At 36.1% G+C, this 20,151-nt stretch overlaps 1 protein-coding gene across 2 annotated transcripts in view; it reads left to right on the forward strand.

The window, feature by feature from the left end:
- The window catches only part of col24a1.L (collagen, type XXIV, alpha 1 L homeolog), a 156,314-nt gene that overhangs the window by 114,031 nt on the left and 22,132 nt on the right, over nucleotides 1–20,151 (forward strand). For both annotated transcript variants that reach the window (XR_001935320.2, XM_018258139.2), the window contains exons 34-43: nucleotides 1,251–1,304; nucleotides 2,464–2,517; nucleotides 4,381–4,434; nucleotides 5,202–5,309; nucleotides 8,149–8,202; nucleotides 11,302–11,409; nucleotides 12,027–12,080; nucleotides 14,191–14,244; nucleotides 17,960–18,016; nucleotides 18,446–18,499. Coding sequence is in view for 1 of the 2 variants with exons in the window: in XM_018258139.2 (XP_018113628.1) it covers nucleotides 1,251–1,304; nucleotides 2,464–2,517; nucleotides 4,381–4,434; nucleotides 5,202–5,309; nucleotides 8,149–8,202; nucleotides 11,302–11,409; nucleotides 12,027–12,080; nucleotides 14,191–14,244; nucleotides 17,960–18,016; nucleotides 18,446–18,499 (651 nt within the window). In the remaining variant the exon portion in view is untranslated. The remainder of the gene's footprint in view (nucleotides 1–1,250; nucleotides 1,305–2,463; nucleotides 2,518–4,380; nucleotides 4,435–5,201; nucleotides 5,310–8,148; nucleotides 8,203–11,301; nucleotides 11,410–12,026; nucleotides 12,081–14,190; nucleotides 14,245–17,959; nucleotides 18,017–18,445; nucleotides 18,500–20,151) is intronic.

Raw genomic sequence — 20,151 nt, forward strand, 5'->3', positions numbered from 1 at the left:
GAACGGGAATGGACGACAACAGAAAGAGGCAGGGAAGTCCAGTTGGGATTTGATGTAATTAAATAAAAAGAAAAATAATAACATCTCTAAAAGCAGAGTTCAAACATAAAGGGTGAACTGGAATGGAGGACAACTGAAAGAGGCAGGGAAGTCCAGTTGGATTTGATGTAATTAAATTAAAAGAAAAATAATATCTCTAAAAACTTTTATCAGTCTAAATTTGTAATAGTTCTTGAAGAATGTTGTGTTGACGTTTCTCTTAAACTTTCTCTAATTAATATGCCCCCTAGCTCTAGTTATTAAATATACCACATGCATTGAATCTATCTATTCAGGATGTGGCTGAATTCCAAACTGAATCTGAATCCTTGTTGAAAGTGCGCTGTGGCAAATTTTTTTGCAGTTTTTTTGGGTTCAGATTTGGTTCAGCCAGGCTCTGTCGAAAAATTCTCGGATTTTGCCAAATCCTCCTGAAAAGTACTCGGATTTGGTGCATCCCTATTAAATTAAGAACAATGATAGTGATATCATCCACAGACTACACCATGATCTAACAGAATTGATTTGATGAGTCCAGCATCGGAGGAAGGAAATAATCCTAACTAAATATTAGATCTCTGCAGGGCGCCAGAGTAGAGATCATAAATTAGCAGAGGTAAATATAACTCCAGGTCTTACACATACGGGTCCTTCATATTAACATTAGAGACAAACATCACTTGTGACATCAGAGTGCTTAAAATAACTACCTTATTCAGTGTCCATTAAAAGCATGACCTTTACTGGAAAAAGTGCTATTCACTAGGGGGCAAATTTATCAAGGGTCAAAGTGAATTCATGGGAATTTTCGAAGTAAAAAATTAGAAATTCAAAGTAATTTTTTTGGATACTTCAACCATTGAATAGGATACTACGTCTTTGACTTCGACTTCAATCGTTCGAATCATAATCAAAGTACTGTCTCTTTAAAAAAACTTTGACTTCAATACTTCGCCAAATTAAACCTACCAAAGTGCTATGTTAGCCTATGGGGACCTTCTAGAGCATTTTTCTAAGTTTTTGGAAGTCGAACTGAAATCCTTCGAATCGTACAAACGATATTCAAAGTCGAAGTATTTCAATCGAATTTCAAAGTATTTTTAACTTCGAAATTCGACCCTTGATAAATCTTCCCCTATATGTTTGATTCATGTGTACATTTGTAGTGTGTAACAATGCAGCATTTGATGATTAAGAGATCATTTTTATAGGGTCCTCCTGGAACTGAGGGAGAAGTTGGTCCACAAGGAGAGCCTGGTGTAAAGGTAGATTTAAAATCGTAATAATTAAAAATGTTTACAAATGTTATACCTGTGTAGGGATGTGTAAAATAGCCACCCCTAGTATTTTGTGCAGGCAGTCCCTCAATGTTATGGACACCTATTTTGGGTCCTAAAATACAGTTGGGAGAGGGGTACTGTTTGCTCTTTCTGCTCTGAAGCCATGCTTTCAGTGTCCATTTTGTGCTGGATCTAGCCTGAGCTAACAGGCTGAGTCTGAGTGGAACCTGATTGCCTTAGGATTAGTCAGGATAGGCTACTCACCATTATAGGTCACTCTAGGAGTGACAGATAGACAGGTTATTTAGCTGAGCAGCTCAAGGCTCCGACGAGGATAGTCAGAGGGATTAAGATCCCGGGTACTAATAGCCCAAAAGTAGGGACTAAGTGTATAGGAACAGGGTAGATAGATTCCCCTCAGGTTCCACTTAGGGAAAGGCTGAAAGCTGGTTGTACCCTTATTGCTGCTGAGCACGTCCTCTTGCCTGTGGGGACTAATATTGACCAAAAGGCGCTCTGAGTATTGCTTATTCAATGTGATACCAAATCCTGTCATGCTCTATTGTATAATCCACTGAGGATTGTGTATGTTCAATAAATCAGTTCATGTTTAAGTTATAAGAACCACTGGCGCCCAATTATTAAACCCTGAATCCAGTTACAGTTGCACTACACCCTGCCTCCACACCGTTTCGAGGGCTCACTCCCTAAGATTACAGGTCTCATCCGGGGCACATTTATTGGGAGTGGAGCTTAATAGTGGTGTACAATACACACAATTTACTATAGCGCTACACCTGCAACAGGTTGGGTGTCCACGGTATACTCACAAAGCAGTTTTGGGGCTGAATAAACCTGGCAGTTTGTGGGTACACTTCTGTGCAGCTTTAAGGTTTAAGCCTTAATACATTGTTGGAAAAAAAAACAGTCTTCTATAACAGTCCTCTATATATACATACATACATTCATACATACATACATACATACATCCTGATACAGCTTTTGCCCAGACTGATCAATATATGACTACGCCACAAACTGATCGCGGCCATCAAAATCATCTTCCTTCCTGCTTGCTTTAAAACCTTGTAGTTATAATTATTGGTATTTTCTACATATTATAATTTGTTTGTATATTTTGCAGGGAGAACTTGGTCCTCCTGGAAATGTTGGAGCACAAGGAGAGCCAGGTTTACGGGTAAGGAATTTGCTACAGTTATGTTTTGCAATATTGTATTTAAATATGTGTCTAGACATAAAATAATAGAACTTTTCTAATATAATGATTCAAGCATAAGACTCTTTTTCAACAGAATAGACACAGTATATACAGTAGAACCCCCATTTTATGTTTGTCAGGAGACCAGAAAAATGGTATATAATCCATGAAAATGTAAAATTATGGAATTACATTATGCATTATATATTTGCAGGACCACAAAAAATTATGTAAAATGGTTTTAATCATCTCATATTAATTACTAGTTTTGGAAACTAGCAATTAAAGCACAGTCTGTATTAATCACAACCATTATTGTACTGAAGTATATCTAGTGGTACAAGGTAAACCTAATAAATGTTCCCCTTTGATAAAGTGACACTGCACGCTAAAATGCTATGCTAGATGTTATAAATGTTTAAGAACCTGAGATACTGGGGGAGAAATGTCATTGGCTAGTAGTGCATACCACAATTGTGTCAGACTCACCAAAATTTCTGCAACTGCACATGCATGTTGTCACAAATCAAACTTAATTGTATCCAGATGGAGTAATTTCTGGTGTTCACTGAATGAGTGATGGCTGCACCAGATTCTTTAGGTGCACACATGATGCACCTATTGACAATAGATGCAAAGGAAAACCAGAATGCTACCGCCTGGTCAGAAAGTGCCAGTAGCTCAATAGGTGCAGCAGCACATAAAACATTAGGAATCATTGTACTTTACAAGATAGGTACATTGTTTTTATAATACTTAAATTTCATGACACAAGTGACATAACTAAGTATCAATCATTCAAGTGTAACTAAATACAGGAACTGGGCTTGATTCACTTAAACTACATCTAGATTTAGGTTATAGATGGTCTCAATGGCTCAGATTGATGTTACACAGGATACATCTGGATGGCAGGTGTGTCCTTTGTGGTCTTCAGCCAAGTGTTTTCTTTCCTGTAGGTTGTTCTAATATAAATCAGGGTAGAGAAAAGTAGAGACCAAAAGCAGGAAAGAAATGGCTTTGGGGGAACAGAAGGAAAAAATGAGTAGGACGGGAACAAAAGGTGAACATAAGATAATAAAGAACATAATAGCATAAAGAAAAAGTGAGAAGTGAAGAAAAAGAAAAGGGAAATAGAGGCAGACATGGAAAATGTAAACATTTTTAAAAAAGTAGAGCAAGAAGGTCAGAAAAGCACATGAACTAAAAAACAGTGGAAGAGGGATACATAAAAGAATTAGTGACCATGTGTGTAATATATGAAATCTCCACCGTGTCGGTTTCCTTCCATAAACTAAGTTGAAGTTAACAGGACAATGGTGGAAAAAGGGTTGTCATAGCAAATGGTTTCTAGAAGAGATGGTAGTCTTAGAGACAAGAACACAGATTAAGGCAGAATATGCCAGATTAATTACTATGAAATGTTACTATAAATACAGTTACTTAGTAGTTAGATTAAAGGTAGATGAAGCTTTTGAAGAAAATACATGGTTTGGGTGGTACATATAAATCATATGACATCTCTACATGCCTGGAAGAACAGAAACCCTGTTATAGTAAAAGTCTCCTTTCCAAAAGTTGTAACCCATAAATGTTTTTATTTACATTACTTTTCACTGTCCTCTCTGTGGTAAAATGATTGGACTGTCACAGAGCTCATGGAATTTGTGCTGGGCCACTGAGGCAAGAGTGTGAGCTAATCAAAATGGGCCTGGTGGAATATTTTAATGTTATATGGGTACTGTACCTTAGGACTGTGACTTTCATTAAATAGATTATGCTAAATAATCTTCAACATTGTTTTTAATTGAAAGGCTCTTTAACATGTTTTTTGTTTATCAGGGGGATCCTGGACCTCCAGGGGAAGAAGGCATTCAGGGCAAAGATGGACCCAAGGTAATATCAGAGATGAATAATATTATGCACAAATTGTGAAATTATTCATACTTCTTTTCTATGTAATGAAAATTTAATGATAATTAAAAATGAAAAATTTTAATGGGAACATGAATCCCAAAATGAATTCCAAAAATAGAAAACACACTCATGGCATTGTGTGTAGCACATCTTTATTTTTTATTTAATTTTTTTATCTGGATGTGTTATCTGGATGTGTTCCCTGCCGGTGCAGACAGGGTTAATTTGAAGATGTATAAAGAGATGCAGAAATGGAAGAACAATCTTTCTAATATTCTGAAAAAAAATCCTATACTTGGAAACACTTTTCCTGACCAATTCCTTAAAAGAGAAGGAAAGTGTTCATCACTGTGTTGTACCAAAGATTAGACACCCCCCAAAGATTGTAATCATTTACCCAATACCCTGGTATCTTGATTACGCACCGAGGTGCAGAATGTTGTACCTCTTACAGCTCTAGCATTGTAAATCACACATTAAAAATCTTAGGACCAGATTAATTTTCATGCAAAAAATACGCCTGCAACAAAAACATCTCCTAATCCCATTGCAGATTTTCCCATAGATTTTAGTTGAGTTTTTTAAGATTAACCATGAGATAGGTTTTCTCTTTTAGATTAGGCTGGCTCTTAATATGGGCTATGTAAAATATATGAATACATATTGTAAAGAAATGTACCTGTATTTATCTAGTGGATAAGATATTAATACCTGGTATCATGCTATGGTTTAATTTGTCTTTAAAGGGAGAGCAAGGGGATAATGGTCCTAAAGGTGAAAATGGGGAAAAAGGAGAAGAAGGAATTCCAGGAATTCAGGGTCCTTCTGGCGAGCCTGGCCACGTGGGCCCACAAGTAAGTATGCTTATGACAATAAACTCACTTAAGAATGCCCATATATATTTTTTTTAGATAAATGATAGATATTATTAAAGCGTACCTGTCACCCAGACATAAACAGCTATATAATAAAAGTCTTTTTAAAATTGAACATGAAACCCACTTTATTTTTTTTCATTAAAACATCCATACCTGTTATAAATGCATTTAAATATCTTAGCTGTCACTCAGAGGTGGGGCTGGCAATTACTTTCACTTTACGTTCTGCACTTCTTAGATGACTGCACTCCCCACATTCCCCCTCCTTCCGTAAATTCTAATTTTGTAGTCAGTGCATGGGCATGATGTCCTCCATTCTGGGGAATTAACCAGATTTTGGAATAATGCAAAGCTTTCCTTAAAGGAACAGTAGCGTCAAAAAATAAAAGTGGTTTAAAGTAATGAAAATATAATGCATTGTTGCCCTGCACTAGTAAAACTGATGTGTTTGCTTAAGAAACACTACTATTGTTTCTATAAATAAGCTGCTGTGTAGCAATGGGGGCAGCCATTCAAAGGAGAAAAAGCTCAAGTTACACAGCAGATAGCAGATAAGCTCTGTCTGTCTAATGGTGTTATCTGTTATCCATTTGTTAACCTGTGCCATATAGCCGTTTTTCAATTTCCGCCATTGCGCCACAGCAGCTTGTTTATATGAACTATAGTAGAGTTTCTGAAGCAAACATATCAGATTTACCAGTGCAGGACTACACTACATGATATTTTCATTACTTTAAAACACTTACATTTTTTGGTGTAACTGTTCCTTTAATAACAGTGTTTACAAAATGGCTGCTGTCTGCTTGCTGTGATTGTGAATTCCAAAACTCAAAGAAACAAAATTAAAATAATTTATATAGTGTAAGTAAAGTTAATATTGCTTGACTAACATCATACTATAGGATTTGGAATTTTGTCTTAGGGTGACAGGTATCTATTCTGCAAACACATAGTTTAAAGGGATATTGACATCACCCCTGTTATTATAACACCAAATAATTTTTTAACAATATTTTCACAATGTTCTATCCTTGAGCAATTTCAGGCATTTTGCCCATATTTGTTTTATTTTACAAGAACACTTTACTGAAATCACCTTTACTGGCATTTTTATGTTTTTCATATAGGAAACAATGATTGGGGGGAAATTTTTGATGTTGTGTTTCTAACAAGGATAGAATTTAGTATTTAGAAAGCCTGAACCACTTCATGTGCTGTTAGTCTTAGAGGTTCGTATATAAATATAGTTGAAACCTCAGTTCTTCATTGCACTGCTTCAGCTCAGAGTGGATATCAAGAGTCATTTGCTTGGAGCGTGATAGAACTGTTGCTGTTTTGCTAGAAAGGCAGTAGATATAGTAACCTTATCTTGGTTAGGGCATATGCAGCCAAACATATTGCCATCCTGCTTAAAATATTTTCATCTAAAGTGCAACCTCCCTCTCCAATGAATTAAAAAAAACTTTCAAAGTCTAAGGTTAAACTTTTATTTTCAATAACAAATCACACAGATTCATACTATATAGATCCCTCACCCAGTGGAGAACTGTTGGTAACTCATATTTTTACCAAGCATTTCTATCATCAATGAAATGGCATATTCCTCACAGGGTAGATTTTGAAAAAGCATTTCACCATTTTTAAAGTCTCCTCAATCTTGTGATCATCTCCTGGAGGAATAAAAGGATCCTCATCAAAGTCTATACACTTAAGGATAACCACCCGAAACTCCTGATTAGCCCCTAGGCTTCTAAAGAAAATAGTTAGATTGGTGGGTTTTAAACTATCAAATTAAGATATTTCATACTAATCTTTTAAGGGATTAAATTGCTAGAATAAAGAACTACACATCATAGTCTTCCAGCAAGTGACACTAATTGCTCACCTTATTAATATGCAGAAACCTCATGCTCCTTGACTGGAAAGTTCAATGTTTGAGAATAGATGCTTCCATACAATCACAAAAAGGGTCATTAACTTTTTCAGTTATGTAAAGCAAAATGTTTTCTTCCACAACTACATTATATTATTGAGAGTAATAAAATCTTTTCATTGTGCTTTGGAGACACAACAAAGATGCATTTACAAAATATACAATAAAAACAAGCCCATTGATGGCAGAATAATCAAAATTTTGGCAGAGAATTAGCTACAATATGCCTCTCATAAAATAAACAGCTGTAGCTCCAAAGACATGTTGCACATGTAAAACCTTTTTGAGTACTCTGCATGAGTTTCCAAACACAATTCAATGGGGGTTTTCTCTCTATGATTGATCACTTCCCTTTTAAGTATGTGCATTAACATTATGTGTGGTCACAAAAATAAATATGGGGGGTGTTTCATCATTCTTTATAGAGAAGGGTTTTCTTTTATATACCACTTTCTACATCAACATCAACAACCTTATTCCTCAACTAAACATTACAGAAGGGTTTCTGAATGTAGCACACTATCCATCACACTTAAAAACGTCTGCCATATACATTCTTAAGTGTCTTTTGACTAGGGGTGGTCGAGACTAGGATCCACAAAGCAGATCTTTCTTCCTCTTAGTCTAATTATCATAACTTAACTTTTGCACTGTTTATTAACTACTGTAAAAGAGTCTGTCAGATGTCTGTATAATAGGATAAGAAAAATTATGTCAGCCATAATAGCCTTGCAAAATAGCCGAGCAGCCTTACATAATAGTATTTTCAGGCTTTTTTTTAAGACTGTGTCAGTTTAACTATGTAATTTGAAGGATTTGTTGTTCACTCTACATTTTAAATATAGTTACACATCTGAATTCTATGCTTTTTGTTATATACAGGGGCCAGAAGGAAAGCCAGGAAATCCCGGTCAAAGAGGTCGCCCTGGCAAAAAGGTTGATGTAATTTCTTAATTTTTGATTTTCATTCAGATTCACTGAAATATCTAGGGGGAATACATGCTTTTTATATGTCTTCCATATACTGTACATGTTTTTGTATACGGTACCCATAATTTTAAAACAGAAAAGGGGACAAAAATATAGAGGTGATATGCTATAGTAAGACCCCCATTAAATGACACCGTGACCTCTGCACTACATGGCCCAGTAACCCAAATTCAAAATGTTTCAATGACCCTAGCATTAAGTGGCACAGTGACCCCACCATTAAATGGTACAACTGCCATCAGCATAAAATTAAACAATGACACCAGAATTAAATGGTAGTGACTGCATTTCTTCCACTTCAAAAGGCAAAAAATAAAACTATTCTCATTTTACTTCCTGGTTCCAATGAGCAAGTTAAAGGGACGGCATAGACCTAAAAACATCTTTGCTAGAAATTTGCACAATAAAGAGGAATTGAGTTGGAATTATATTCTGCCTATTGTTTTAATTTTTTTTAAAAATCTATATTTTCCTATTTGTGTGCCACTCTAAAGGAAAAGTTTAGAGTAAAAATAAAAACTGGGTAAATAGATAGGTTGTGCATAATAAAAAATGTTTTAATATAGTTAGTTAGCCAAAAATGTAATATATAAAGGCTGGAGTGACTGGATGTCTAACATAACAGAAAAACAACCCACTTCTTGCTTTGTATCTCTCTAACTCTGAATTAGTCAATGGGGCAGATTCACTAAAGGGCGAAGTGACTAACGCTGGTGCAAATTCGCAGCGTGACGTCATTTCGTAACTTCACCAATTCACTAATGGGCGCTGGCGTAAATTCACTAGTGAAGTGGACCTACTCTAGCGCTACTTCGCACCCTTACGCCAGGCTAAATTGCGCTATGGCGAATGGGACGTAACTATGCTAATTCACTAACTTGCGCATTTTACTGAATGTTACCTCTTGCGCCAGACTTGCCTTCGCCACCTCAGACCAGGCGAAGAGCAATAGAGTAGATAGGGATTGCTTCAAAAAAAAGTCCCAAAAAACGCTGGCGTCTTTTCCTTTTTTAAGGGTGATAGGCTGAAAAAGATTAATTTTTTTGGGGGTACCCTCTTTCCCCCCTACATTTCCTAACATATGGCACCTAAACTATACAGTGGGCACATGTATAGGGCAAAATAACAACTCTATATTTTATGAAGCTTTCCCAGCTTGTGTAGTGTAAGGTATTTGGTGCTACATATACATCCATTGTACTTTAACTTGGTGCCGTATGCAAATTAGGAATCGCTAGCGTAACGTCGGTTTGCTTGACGAATTAACACTAGAGCAACTTCGATACCGTTCGCCTCCCTGAGCGCAACTTCACATTTTAGTGAATTTGCCTAGAGCAGGCGAAACTATGCCTGGCGAAGTGTGGCGAAGCTATCGCCGGCGCAACTTCGGATCTTCGTGAATCTGACCCAATGACTTTAAGGGGGCCACATGGACATAACTGTTCAGTGAGTTTGCAATTGATCCTTAGCATTCAGCTCAGATTCAAAAGCAACAGTTATGAACCATGTATCCCCCCGCATGATAACCAATCAGTGGAAGCCAATCGATCTGCAATGCAGGAAGTAATGTTCAGTTCTCTTATGTTAGACATCCAGTCACTCCAGCCTTTATACATTACATTTTTGGCTAACTAACTATATTGAAAACTTTTTTTATTTTGCACAGCCTATCTATTTACCCAGTTTTTATTCTTATACTGAACAATTCCTTTAAAGCAGTAATTTAAAATTTGATGTTCACTTTACTCACCTCCCCCTTCCTTTATAAAAAGGGCAATTTTTTCAGCGTGCCCTATCTACCTTTAAACAAACAAACACACCTCTCCTTTGTCCTAGAAGCAGATTTTGAGCTGCTCATCATTAGGGGCTTCTAAATGGACTGGTTAATAGTTTTATCAGTAATATAACAGTGAAAAGTGCAGTGCAGTCCAATCCAAAATCACTAGGCTTAATGTGCTGGAAATATCCAAAATTGCAGAAATAGGAAGGACGCACACTTACAAATAAATTTGTTTTATCAGCTCCTTTGAAGTTTTTTGGGACCACAATTGACAAGAACTACTAACTTGAAACTGGCTTCATATTCTTTAGTGTCATAAATAACAGAATCTATAGATATTTCTTAATTGAAAATAATAGGCAAAAAGTATGTTTAGCACAAGCCTTCTTAATTAAGATAATAATGAAAAGGGGGGTATACTGTCCTGTTAAAAATAAATCAGCAGTCCAGTCAGAAGCTCACTGTATGAACTGCTTCTTAGCTCACAACTTAACAGGCTGAGCTGAGAGAAGGGGAAAGGGAGGAATTTCTTTATACAAAGGGCTTCTCAGTGGATTGTGGATTTTGTTTAAATTTGCTTGTTGGAACCAGGAAGTAGAATGTGTAGTTTCACAATTTTCTGTGTTTAGTGCAAGAAACAACAAAATAGTTGGTAGAAACTCAATTTAAAAATAATAAAACAGATGTTTAATATAGTAAATACATGTTATATTAACTGCATGAGTTGATATACCAAGGTGTTAAACGACAGCACTATAATTAGATTTCTAACTGGTAGTAGATTGGTCAAAACTAATTGCTGATTTGTTTGTGGGTGACTGCACTTTTGACCAACTGACATTTTGTTGTCAGGAAGATTTTTTGTTGTTGTTTGTTCCTTTGAAGCAAACTTGGGAGCTGCTCCTGTAGTGAGTGCTGGGCTGCAGGTGATATGCAGAAGGAACATGTGGTTTGCAGCCTGGCACTCACTGGAGCCACAGAGAATGTTTTTAATTTGCTTTAGTAAGCCATTGCAGGGAATGCAATAGCACACTAAACATCTTTCTAGGAGGTAGATTCCCTCTTTTTATAAAATTCTAATTTATTTTGAACATGATTATAATAGAATAACATTTAAATACCCACACACCCTTCCTTCTTTGTGTTCTTTTTGGCATGCTGAATCTTTATGATAAACTGATATTATGCCAGTGCCTGTTACTCTAAAGAGATATCGGCTTATATGTGGAAACTGTGTACTCAACTGTGTACAATTTTTATTGCAGGGAGAAAAGGGACAAATGGGACCAGTTGGAGAAATTGGAAGCCCCGGAGACCAAGGTTTACTTGGGGAACTGGGACCCAAGGGAACACGAGGAACAAGAGGACAACTGGTATGAATAATACTGTGGATGAAGCAACTGGAATAATTTATTATTAGTCTATCATGATCAGTGTGTATTTTTTTCAGGCCATGTTGTTTAGTAAATCTGTATTAATCCTTATCAGAATCCTTTGCTTAGGGTATGCTATTAAACACAAGAGCAGGTAGGTAGCCAGATCTTCCTTGTTAAAAATAACTCATGTGCATAATGCAAGTGGTGGGATACTGTATTTTGTTCAATATATAGTTCAAGAATATCTGTCATTCAGATTGTGCAGCCTGCTTTATTAGGGTAAGGTACTTGTGCCTGTAGAATGTAGCTGATTGTGTCTGCACTGTCAGGCACTCCTTGCAGGAGATACAAATTATAGAAGCTAAAGAAGAGGTTTTATTTATTTGCCGATGAGCACAATAAAACATTACTTCTTCATACATGTATTTGAATTTATCTTTTGTGCATTTATCAGGCAAGCTGCAGTACATGTGAATGACCAAACCTTTTTTTTTTCTTTTAACTCATAACAGACACACTACAAATAAGGAGGAGAAATATGTTTTTAATGCAATTGATGCCATACTTAATTTTATAATGTCAATGTATGCCTGATATTTGTTTATGTTAAACAGGGGCACTTAGGGTCAATGGGGCCAGAAGGGGAGTCTGGGATTCCAGGATATGGGGTAAGACATTTTTATACATACATATATCTATACATTTATATATGTTTATATGCTGCCGTGTTTGCTGCTGAGTTTTTATTTACCCTAAAAATACTTCTGTCTACATCAAGGATCGAATTTCAAAGTTGAAAATACTTCAAAATTCGACCATCGAATTGAATTACTTGGACTATCGAAGTCGAAGTTTTTTTCATCGAATATGGCCATTTGCGGTCGAAGTAAAATCGTTTGATCGAACCATTAAATCCTTCGAATCTAACGATTCGAAGGACTTCAGCGATCGATCAAACAATTTTTCTTCGACTTCAAAAAACGTAGAAAATTAGAAGGTCCCCGTAGGCTAACATAGCATTCAAAGTTTTTTTAAACAGACAGTACTTCGATTATCGAATGGTGGAATATTCAATCTTTTTTACTTCGAATCGAAGTCGTAGTATCCTATTTGATGGTCGAAGTATCCAAAAAATTACTTTGAATTTCAAATTTTTTTACTTCGAAAATTCCCTCGAATTCACTTCGACCCTTGATAAATCTGCCCCTAAGAATGCTACAGCAAAATTATTTTAGATAGTGAATAAAGTACTCCCTATTGTAAAATATAGTTACCAAGGATTCCATGACCATATAAATGCACAAGTCCGAAGGCTGAGTGTTTTTATACTGGTTATGGAACTCCAAGGCATAATTGTAAGGGTACTAGATGCAATTCCGTCTGTTTTTCCTACTACAGTACGTAATTAAAAGGCTTAAAGGAAATAAAGATCTAACTCAAATTAGGGGCCATATTTATCAGTAAAAATAGAACTTATCACAGTTTGCTAAGGGGGGGGACTCAGCTCTCACAAAGCTTAAGTTGTTGATGCAGGAAGTGTGCTCTGGTGTTTTATTGCTCAGTTCCATTGATTCTGTCACAGTAAATGATACAACTGAGCAGAGAAACTTCAGGAGGCACTTCCTGCATTGGTAACTTAAGCTTATGCCATTCTGTCTGTGTGTTGCCAGGACATAAATCAGGGGTGCTCTAGTTACACATTCATGATAGTAGTGTACACCTGCTTATGTCATGAAAAGAAAATAAATAGTTCCTGTAAATTGCAAAAGTGTTCAGAAAAAACACTGAGCAATTTTACATTAAGTATTGGTGCATGTATGTCCCCTTTAAGATTGCAGTTTCTATATAGTTTAATATACATCAGAACAACATACATTTCTGCAGGGTGTTTTTGGCTCTCAAGGAATGGGGAAAGCTCTACTAAACTGTTAATAACCCTGTGGGCACGAGAGTATTAAAGAATAAAAAACAGGTGTTCATAGAGATGATAAATGAGCATGAAGGCATTTTGTTTACTGTAGTGCAGTGGAGTATATGCTACAAACTGATAGTGTGAGAGACGTGTGAAAGATAAGATGTTTCAGTACAAGGCTTTCTTCAAAACAAATCTATATGCATCCGGACAGCTGGTTATGAACATCTGACAGTTTGCAAATTCCATCTTGTGAATGTGAATGGAGTGTGTTAGAAACTTCAGAATTATGAAGCAGTGCTGGAAATAACACCTTGTGCCATTACCCATTGTTCACTTAATGCACAAATATTTGCCTGGTTCAACCATTGAGGTGGTTGGGCAAATCAGGCTGAGCTAATAGTTTGGACCACGGGTAAACAATCTGTGAGAGAGACCTATGCAGAGTTGGGAGAGGACATCAATAGCTGTTAATCTTATCTTTAATCTTACTGCACCAGACCAAATATCCTAACTATTTTATGGTTTTGTTACTTTGTTATGAATATATACCACCAACTTGAGTTATCTAAGCTTTCGCAAACTTGGTCTTTCACCTTAGATCAACAAATTTAAATTTTTTGTAAAAGGAAGTGCCTCAGCGTGTTCTTTGATTTATGACTTACTACATCTGACAAGGGAGGGGCAAAGCTGTTGCAACACCTATCCAAAAAGCTCTTCCAATCATTAAAAAAAGTTTGGCACTTAGTATCCTTTTTAGTTTAACTGCAGTAGTATCAATAAATGCTTACATGTTTAATTATCATTATTATTATTCAGTGGTTTCATTATTACATTTACAATAACCTTGAAAAAATATTTTTTAGGGACATCATGGTCAACCAGGGCCTCCAGGACCGCCAGGGCCTAAAGGGCAAAAGGTACAGTATTATTCTAATAATATTGTCTTTGAGTGTCTTTGAGTGTTAAATGTAGACATAGAAAACATGAATGGAGTGGAGTTAATAAAAGGCAGAGGTGAGAGGAGAAAACACAACGTTAAAAGCAAGTCAGAAAAATAAGAAAGGCTCTGGAATAGAAAGGGAAGGAACAAGGTATTTTAATAAGTATAATACAAGTATAGAAATTAATAATAAATCTGATGTTTGTGGCCATAAATTAGAAAGGCAAATTCAAAGCTCATAGGAAATAAAAAATAAAGACTAACTGCAAATTTAATAGACTGCATCGTGTTGAAAATTTCATTTGCTATCAAGAGAACTTTGATATGGTTATAGAAATAACAAAACTTGAGAATGGTAAATTATCTACACTGAAACCATTTGACAATATACAGGTATGGGACCTGTTATTCAGAATGCTCAGGAACTGGGGATTTCTGGATAAGGGCTCTTTCCATAATTTCGATCTCCATACCATGTCAACTAAAAAAATATTTAAACATAAATGAAACGCAACAGGATTGTTTAGCTCCAATAAGGATTAATTAAATCTTAGTTGTGATTCAGTACAAGGTACTTATGAAGATACAAATTATGGAAAGATCTGTTATCTGGGAGAAACCCAGGTCTGTGCATTCTGGATCACGAGTCCCATACCTCTACTTAGAAAATGAAGGAAGCACCAAACTCTGCTTCTCTGCATAGTGCCAGCTAAACATATACAGTATGGAAGGTGCCAGAGGGAATTCTCCAAAACCAGAAATGAAACCACAAAATTGAATTGCACAGTTTTACTGCTGTCCACAAACATACAGTACATATAAGTGAAAATATGCAGTTAATGTTCTGTGCACACAATAGGGTATGTCCTAATACTTTCTGACTTATTATTAGAATATCCAGTTATGGGATTCATTATCCGGAAACCCATTATCCAGAAAGCTCAGAATTATGGGATGGCTCCCATAGACTCCATTATAATCTTATAATTTAAATTTTTAAAAATTATTTGGAGATCCAAATTAGGAAAGATCTCTAATCCGGGAAAAAAACCCCGGTCCCAAGCATTCTGGATAACAGGTCCCATACCTGTACTATAAATATGTTTTTTAAGCTGCATTGTTGCATAGTATAGGACTTTGTCTGGGGAAATTGACCAATTACACTAAAGATAACTAAGATAACTACACTCTTGTTCACTCAATACCTTTACTTGTTGGCTATTAATGCCAAATTAAACTATTGGTTTCCCTAGATTGTTTTACTAAGATACACTGCTATTCAAACATACATTTATGGAATCAGATAATTGCAGAAAGCCTTTTGGTCCATGCTGAGTTGCCATCATTGAAGACTGCAGAGGCACTGCTACCGCATTCTCATTTCTTTCTACAAAAAAACAAACAAATGATGCAACAAGCCTGAGTTCCTATATGGGCTGGTATAAAAATGTTGTGAATCTTATTTTGAGCTAAACTCCTTTAATTTGATGCTATTGTTTGGATCTTATGGCACGTAATACCAATGCCGCTACAGGCTGAGCACTATGAATATCAATGGATTTCTCATTGGCCCGTGCCACTGCTCTCTTCATAAATCCATTTTTGCATAGCAACCAATCAGCAGGTACAATTTACCGGTCACCTGTTTAAAAGCAAACATCTTACTTGTTGCTATGGGTTACTGCTCCTGGGCAACCATAGTGCTTTTTATTACATATGGGGGAAAGTGTGATGACACATATAATGTTTTGTGGCCTACATGAATGCTGGCAGCATAATTGGAAAAGTCACTTCTAGAAGAAAGCATTAGAATCACCGCACTACAGTAAAAATGTGCAATTGTGCAAAAATGCTTGCTGCACAAAACACCCCACATGCTTTTGCCCTAAGGGTAAAACTCGACGAGCAATTTCGGCGTGATCCGACGCACTGCGCAAAAACGCAGGCGTCAAGTCGGATCGACGGAAATAAGGTAAGTGACAGGAACGTCAGATGGTGTCGCATCGTTCGTCCGTCGCGACACGACTGTCGGATGCAGACGATGCACGCTGCATCTGCCTCTGACAGTCACGTTGTGTCGGATGAACTCTGCAACTTCATCCGACATTTCCATCCATTTATAAGTCATGCAACTGAAACAGAATGACTTTTCTGTGAATACAGAATACCTTCCAGTACTTCCTCTGCATCGATTCATACCAAAAGCAGTGGTTCTGCAGAGTGCAAACATATACTCTAATTCTCTTATTCTTATTCTAATCGGGCCGGTTTTAAAAAAACAAACAAAAAAAAACTCTTACAGGACCATTCCTTTCTGAACCGATGCTTTGCCTGTTCTTTATACACAGACAGGGCTGCAGGGAATTAAAGTGAATGGTTCCTTTATACAATGTCCAATATTAATATTAGGAATACAAAGCACATGCCAGCTTTTATCTTACTTAGAGACTTATTGAAGCAAAGAGCTTTTATTTTTTAGACTGATTTCCTTTTTCTCTGTAATAGTTAAACTTCATTTTGATTTTCTTGTTTAAACTATTTTTAAGAGCCTTAAGGCCCTTATCCAGAAAACCCCAAGTCTAGATAATAAAGTCCGTGCTTGTACTGTACAAAATTTTTTGTCTTTTTGTGCACAATAAACCATGATCTCTAATCTGATTTTTTTGTAAAGTGATTGTGTCTCCATGTTTCTACATATATAAGATATACCTGTATATTCAGTTTTTAATGATGAGTTGCTACAGGTGTTTAAATACTACAGGTGAAATTTACTTTAATTTAATGAAAGAAGTTGTAATTCTAATGAAGTTTCCAAATGTAAATAAGAATTGTTTAAAAGTGAGTCATGTTTTTAAATACATACAAAGGAAATATTGCTTTTGTTGGAATTTTTTTTTTTATTACGTTCTACCTTTATTGGTGTTGTGGCCTAAATTGTGCTTTTTGCTGAATGTTCTGATGCATCTACAATATAAAAATTGTGGATTATCAGAAGAGGGTTCCAACACTAGCTATAGTTTAGGAGCTGCAAACAGAAAATACGATTTAAACAGAAACCAAACATACATTTAAAGCAAAAACATACCCAGTCCATTCAGCTGTTTCTTTAACTTTCTATAAATATCAGTAGTAAGCTGAGAACACTGCCTAACACTTTTATATAGAACTGAACAAACTGACATCATTGCCTACCTGCATTTTGTAGGTAGATCATTATCATCATCATAATTTATTTATAGAGCACCAACAAGACACTTATATGGACAGGTATTCAGGCTGTAACCTTTCTCTTTCAGAGCAAGCAAATATGTCTGTATGTAAACAATGTAAATATAGAAATATTTAGGTAGTCATGGTACATATTTAAGACAGAAAGCATAAGACATTCATGATGTCAGTTTGAGCTCCATACTGCACTAGGAGGAAGTTGCCATGTATCTCACTATTACTTCTTTTAGGAAATGCCCAACCTCTGCACCAAGCAAATATATTCACAAATCACTGCTAAATTTGAAGATTAAGTTTAAAAACATTTAGCAGTGTCTAGTATTGCTATATACACAACAGGGTTCATAGATTTGAGATATATTATATACATATCTTATTGATATTCTTACTGTATACGAGTAGTGTTTTAATAAGACAATCATGGATCACTATAAATTAATTATATATATATATATTTTTTGCAGGGTTATCCGGGTGAAGACAGTACTGTATATGGGCCAGTGGGTCCCCCAGGTGAACCAGTAGGTTTTTCTCTAAATCATTTTTGTGGTAGGGAACTAAACAATAACTCATGTTGGTCAGGGGGGCAAATGTTTATTAGATTATTTTCACCGTTTTGTATAGGATGCCAATCAAATATTTTGTGTTCAGATTAAAGAATTTATAAGTTTAACATCAACAATTCAGTAAAATAAAGCTCCATAAAGCTTTAAATGGCTTCTCTGGCCTGACTGGTATTATGAAGATGGACATGTCAGTATGATAGTTTTAATGCTCCCCAAAAAGCAAAACATTTGGAGGAATACCTGGAACATGTCTCTTTTAGCTATGGCCCTAAAACAGAAAGTTTCTTACCACTGTGATAAATGTGAGGGTTGTGCGTGTTTTGTGTACATTTATGAATGGTGGCTAATTCATTGTGTGGCCTAAAATACTACTGTTGCATTTAGGGGTCTGCTGGAGAACATGGAGACAGGGGAGAAGCTGGAGATGAAGGATACAAGGTAATTTATCTTCATTTCATTAGTGTTTCTTAAAAGACAAGGAAAGGTTAATACATTGAGTAGTGCCAATATGTTAGACACCCCTTGGTGTATTTGTCTCCAACATATTGCATATATGGGATCATGAAACACATTATCCAGAATGCCCCAAATTATGGAAAGGTCATCTCCCATAGACTCCATTTTAATAACATTTTCTTCCCTTATTGGCAGAATAATCTTATTGGGTTTGGTTAATGGCTACATGTATTTTTTAGTGAACTTAAGATATGAAGATCCAAATTACAGAAAGACTCCTTACCCGGAAAACCCCAGGTACCAAGTATTCTGGATAACTGGTCCCATACCCGTTTAGAATTTCCCAACTTTACGATACACATTGTCAGGATTAGAAAATGTTTCTATATTGTGCATGTGCATTCTGTAGAATGCACAAAGGAGCACTAGGACATACTAATAGTGTGGCAGTGCGATTTAGCTAAATGATCCCCACAATCTTTTCTACATTAGAGCACCGGCTGGTGGAAAAAACATAATACTGAAGAGGATTCCTATCTTTGTTTTGTTTGCAAGTGTGTCATTTTGTCTGTAAAAATCTAAAAAAAATTAAAAAAGAAAAAAAGTTGTTGCGGGGGGATTGTGTTAATATATTGGCACCCCAAATGTTTTATCTTAGGTAGCAAATCTGATTGCCAGATTTGCTAACTAAGAATTGGTTTAACATTATTTACATTATTACTCATGTCTGTTTACTATAATATTGTCCTCAAGTGTCATAAGGATCCATTTTTAGGTTGACCCATAGATCAAGAATTCTTGTTATGATTGATTCCCTGGAAATTTTGAAATTAACTTATTTAATTTAATATCAGACAACCTGAGCGGTTATGTATTTTAAGTGTAACACTTTTCTGATTTTATTTCAATCTTTTTGCTGTCATCCCTGCCAGGAGCAAGTTCTGGCCCCAACGTGTACTTTTACACCTTTGGGAGCACTGTTAAAGAACATGCACTAAATTGTAAAGGTACATGAAGCACTGCAGCTCTAAGAAACAAACAAGATAGTGGCAAAATAGTTCTGTAAAATGCAGGACAGCAACTTTAGACTAGTGGAATACTCTGCATTTTCTCAGCCCGTCTAGAAAGCAGGCAGAGAAAAGTGTCTGAAATGTCTGATCCCCAGAAGTGTACCTCCTGGGCTAAGTTGTGAACATATTCTCCTGAAGCTTTTATATTCTATTCTATGTTAAAAATTATTCTGTCCTGGAAGCAGTCTACTACCTCTACTCTAAACCACTGAAGGTTTTTAATAAATGAGGCCCTTCCCCTATATAAGTACCCTCTGAGCAGAGGGTACCCATGAACGGACAAACTGGCTACATCTCTAACCCAGGACATTGTGCAACACAGTACATTGACTAATAGTACAACAAGCTTCTGATTTGCTATCAAATATGTGCTATGATAATGTTCACCCCTCACCCTGCCTTCTCTACCTCCTTCCTCCTACCACTATCCTTTAATGTGTTTGATAATTTATTAGTTGTTACTGCTGACACTGCTAACCCCAGGCCATAGTAATTAATCTGGAAGTAGCATTTACTAATTTAAATCAAATATCTAATTGTTTGCTATGGGTTACTTCATATGGG

This window comes from Xenopus laevis, chromosome 4L (assembly GCF_017654675.1).
Source record: "Xenopus laevis strain J_2021 chromosome 4L, Xenopus_laevis_v10.1, whole genome shotgun sequence".
NCBI lineage: Eukaryota > Metazoa > Chordata > Amphibia > Anura > Pipidae > Xenopus > Xenopus laevis.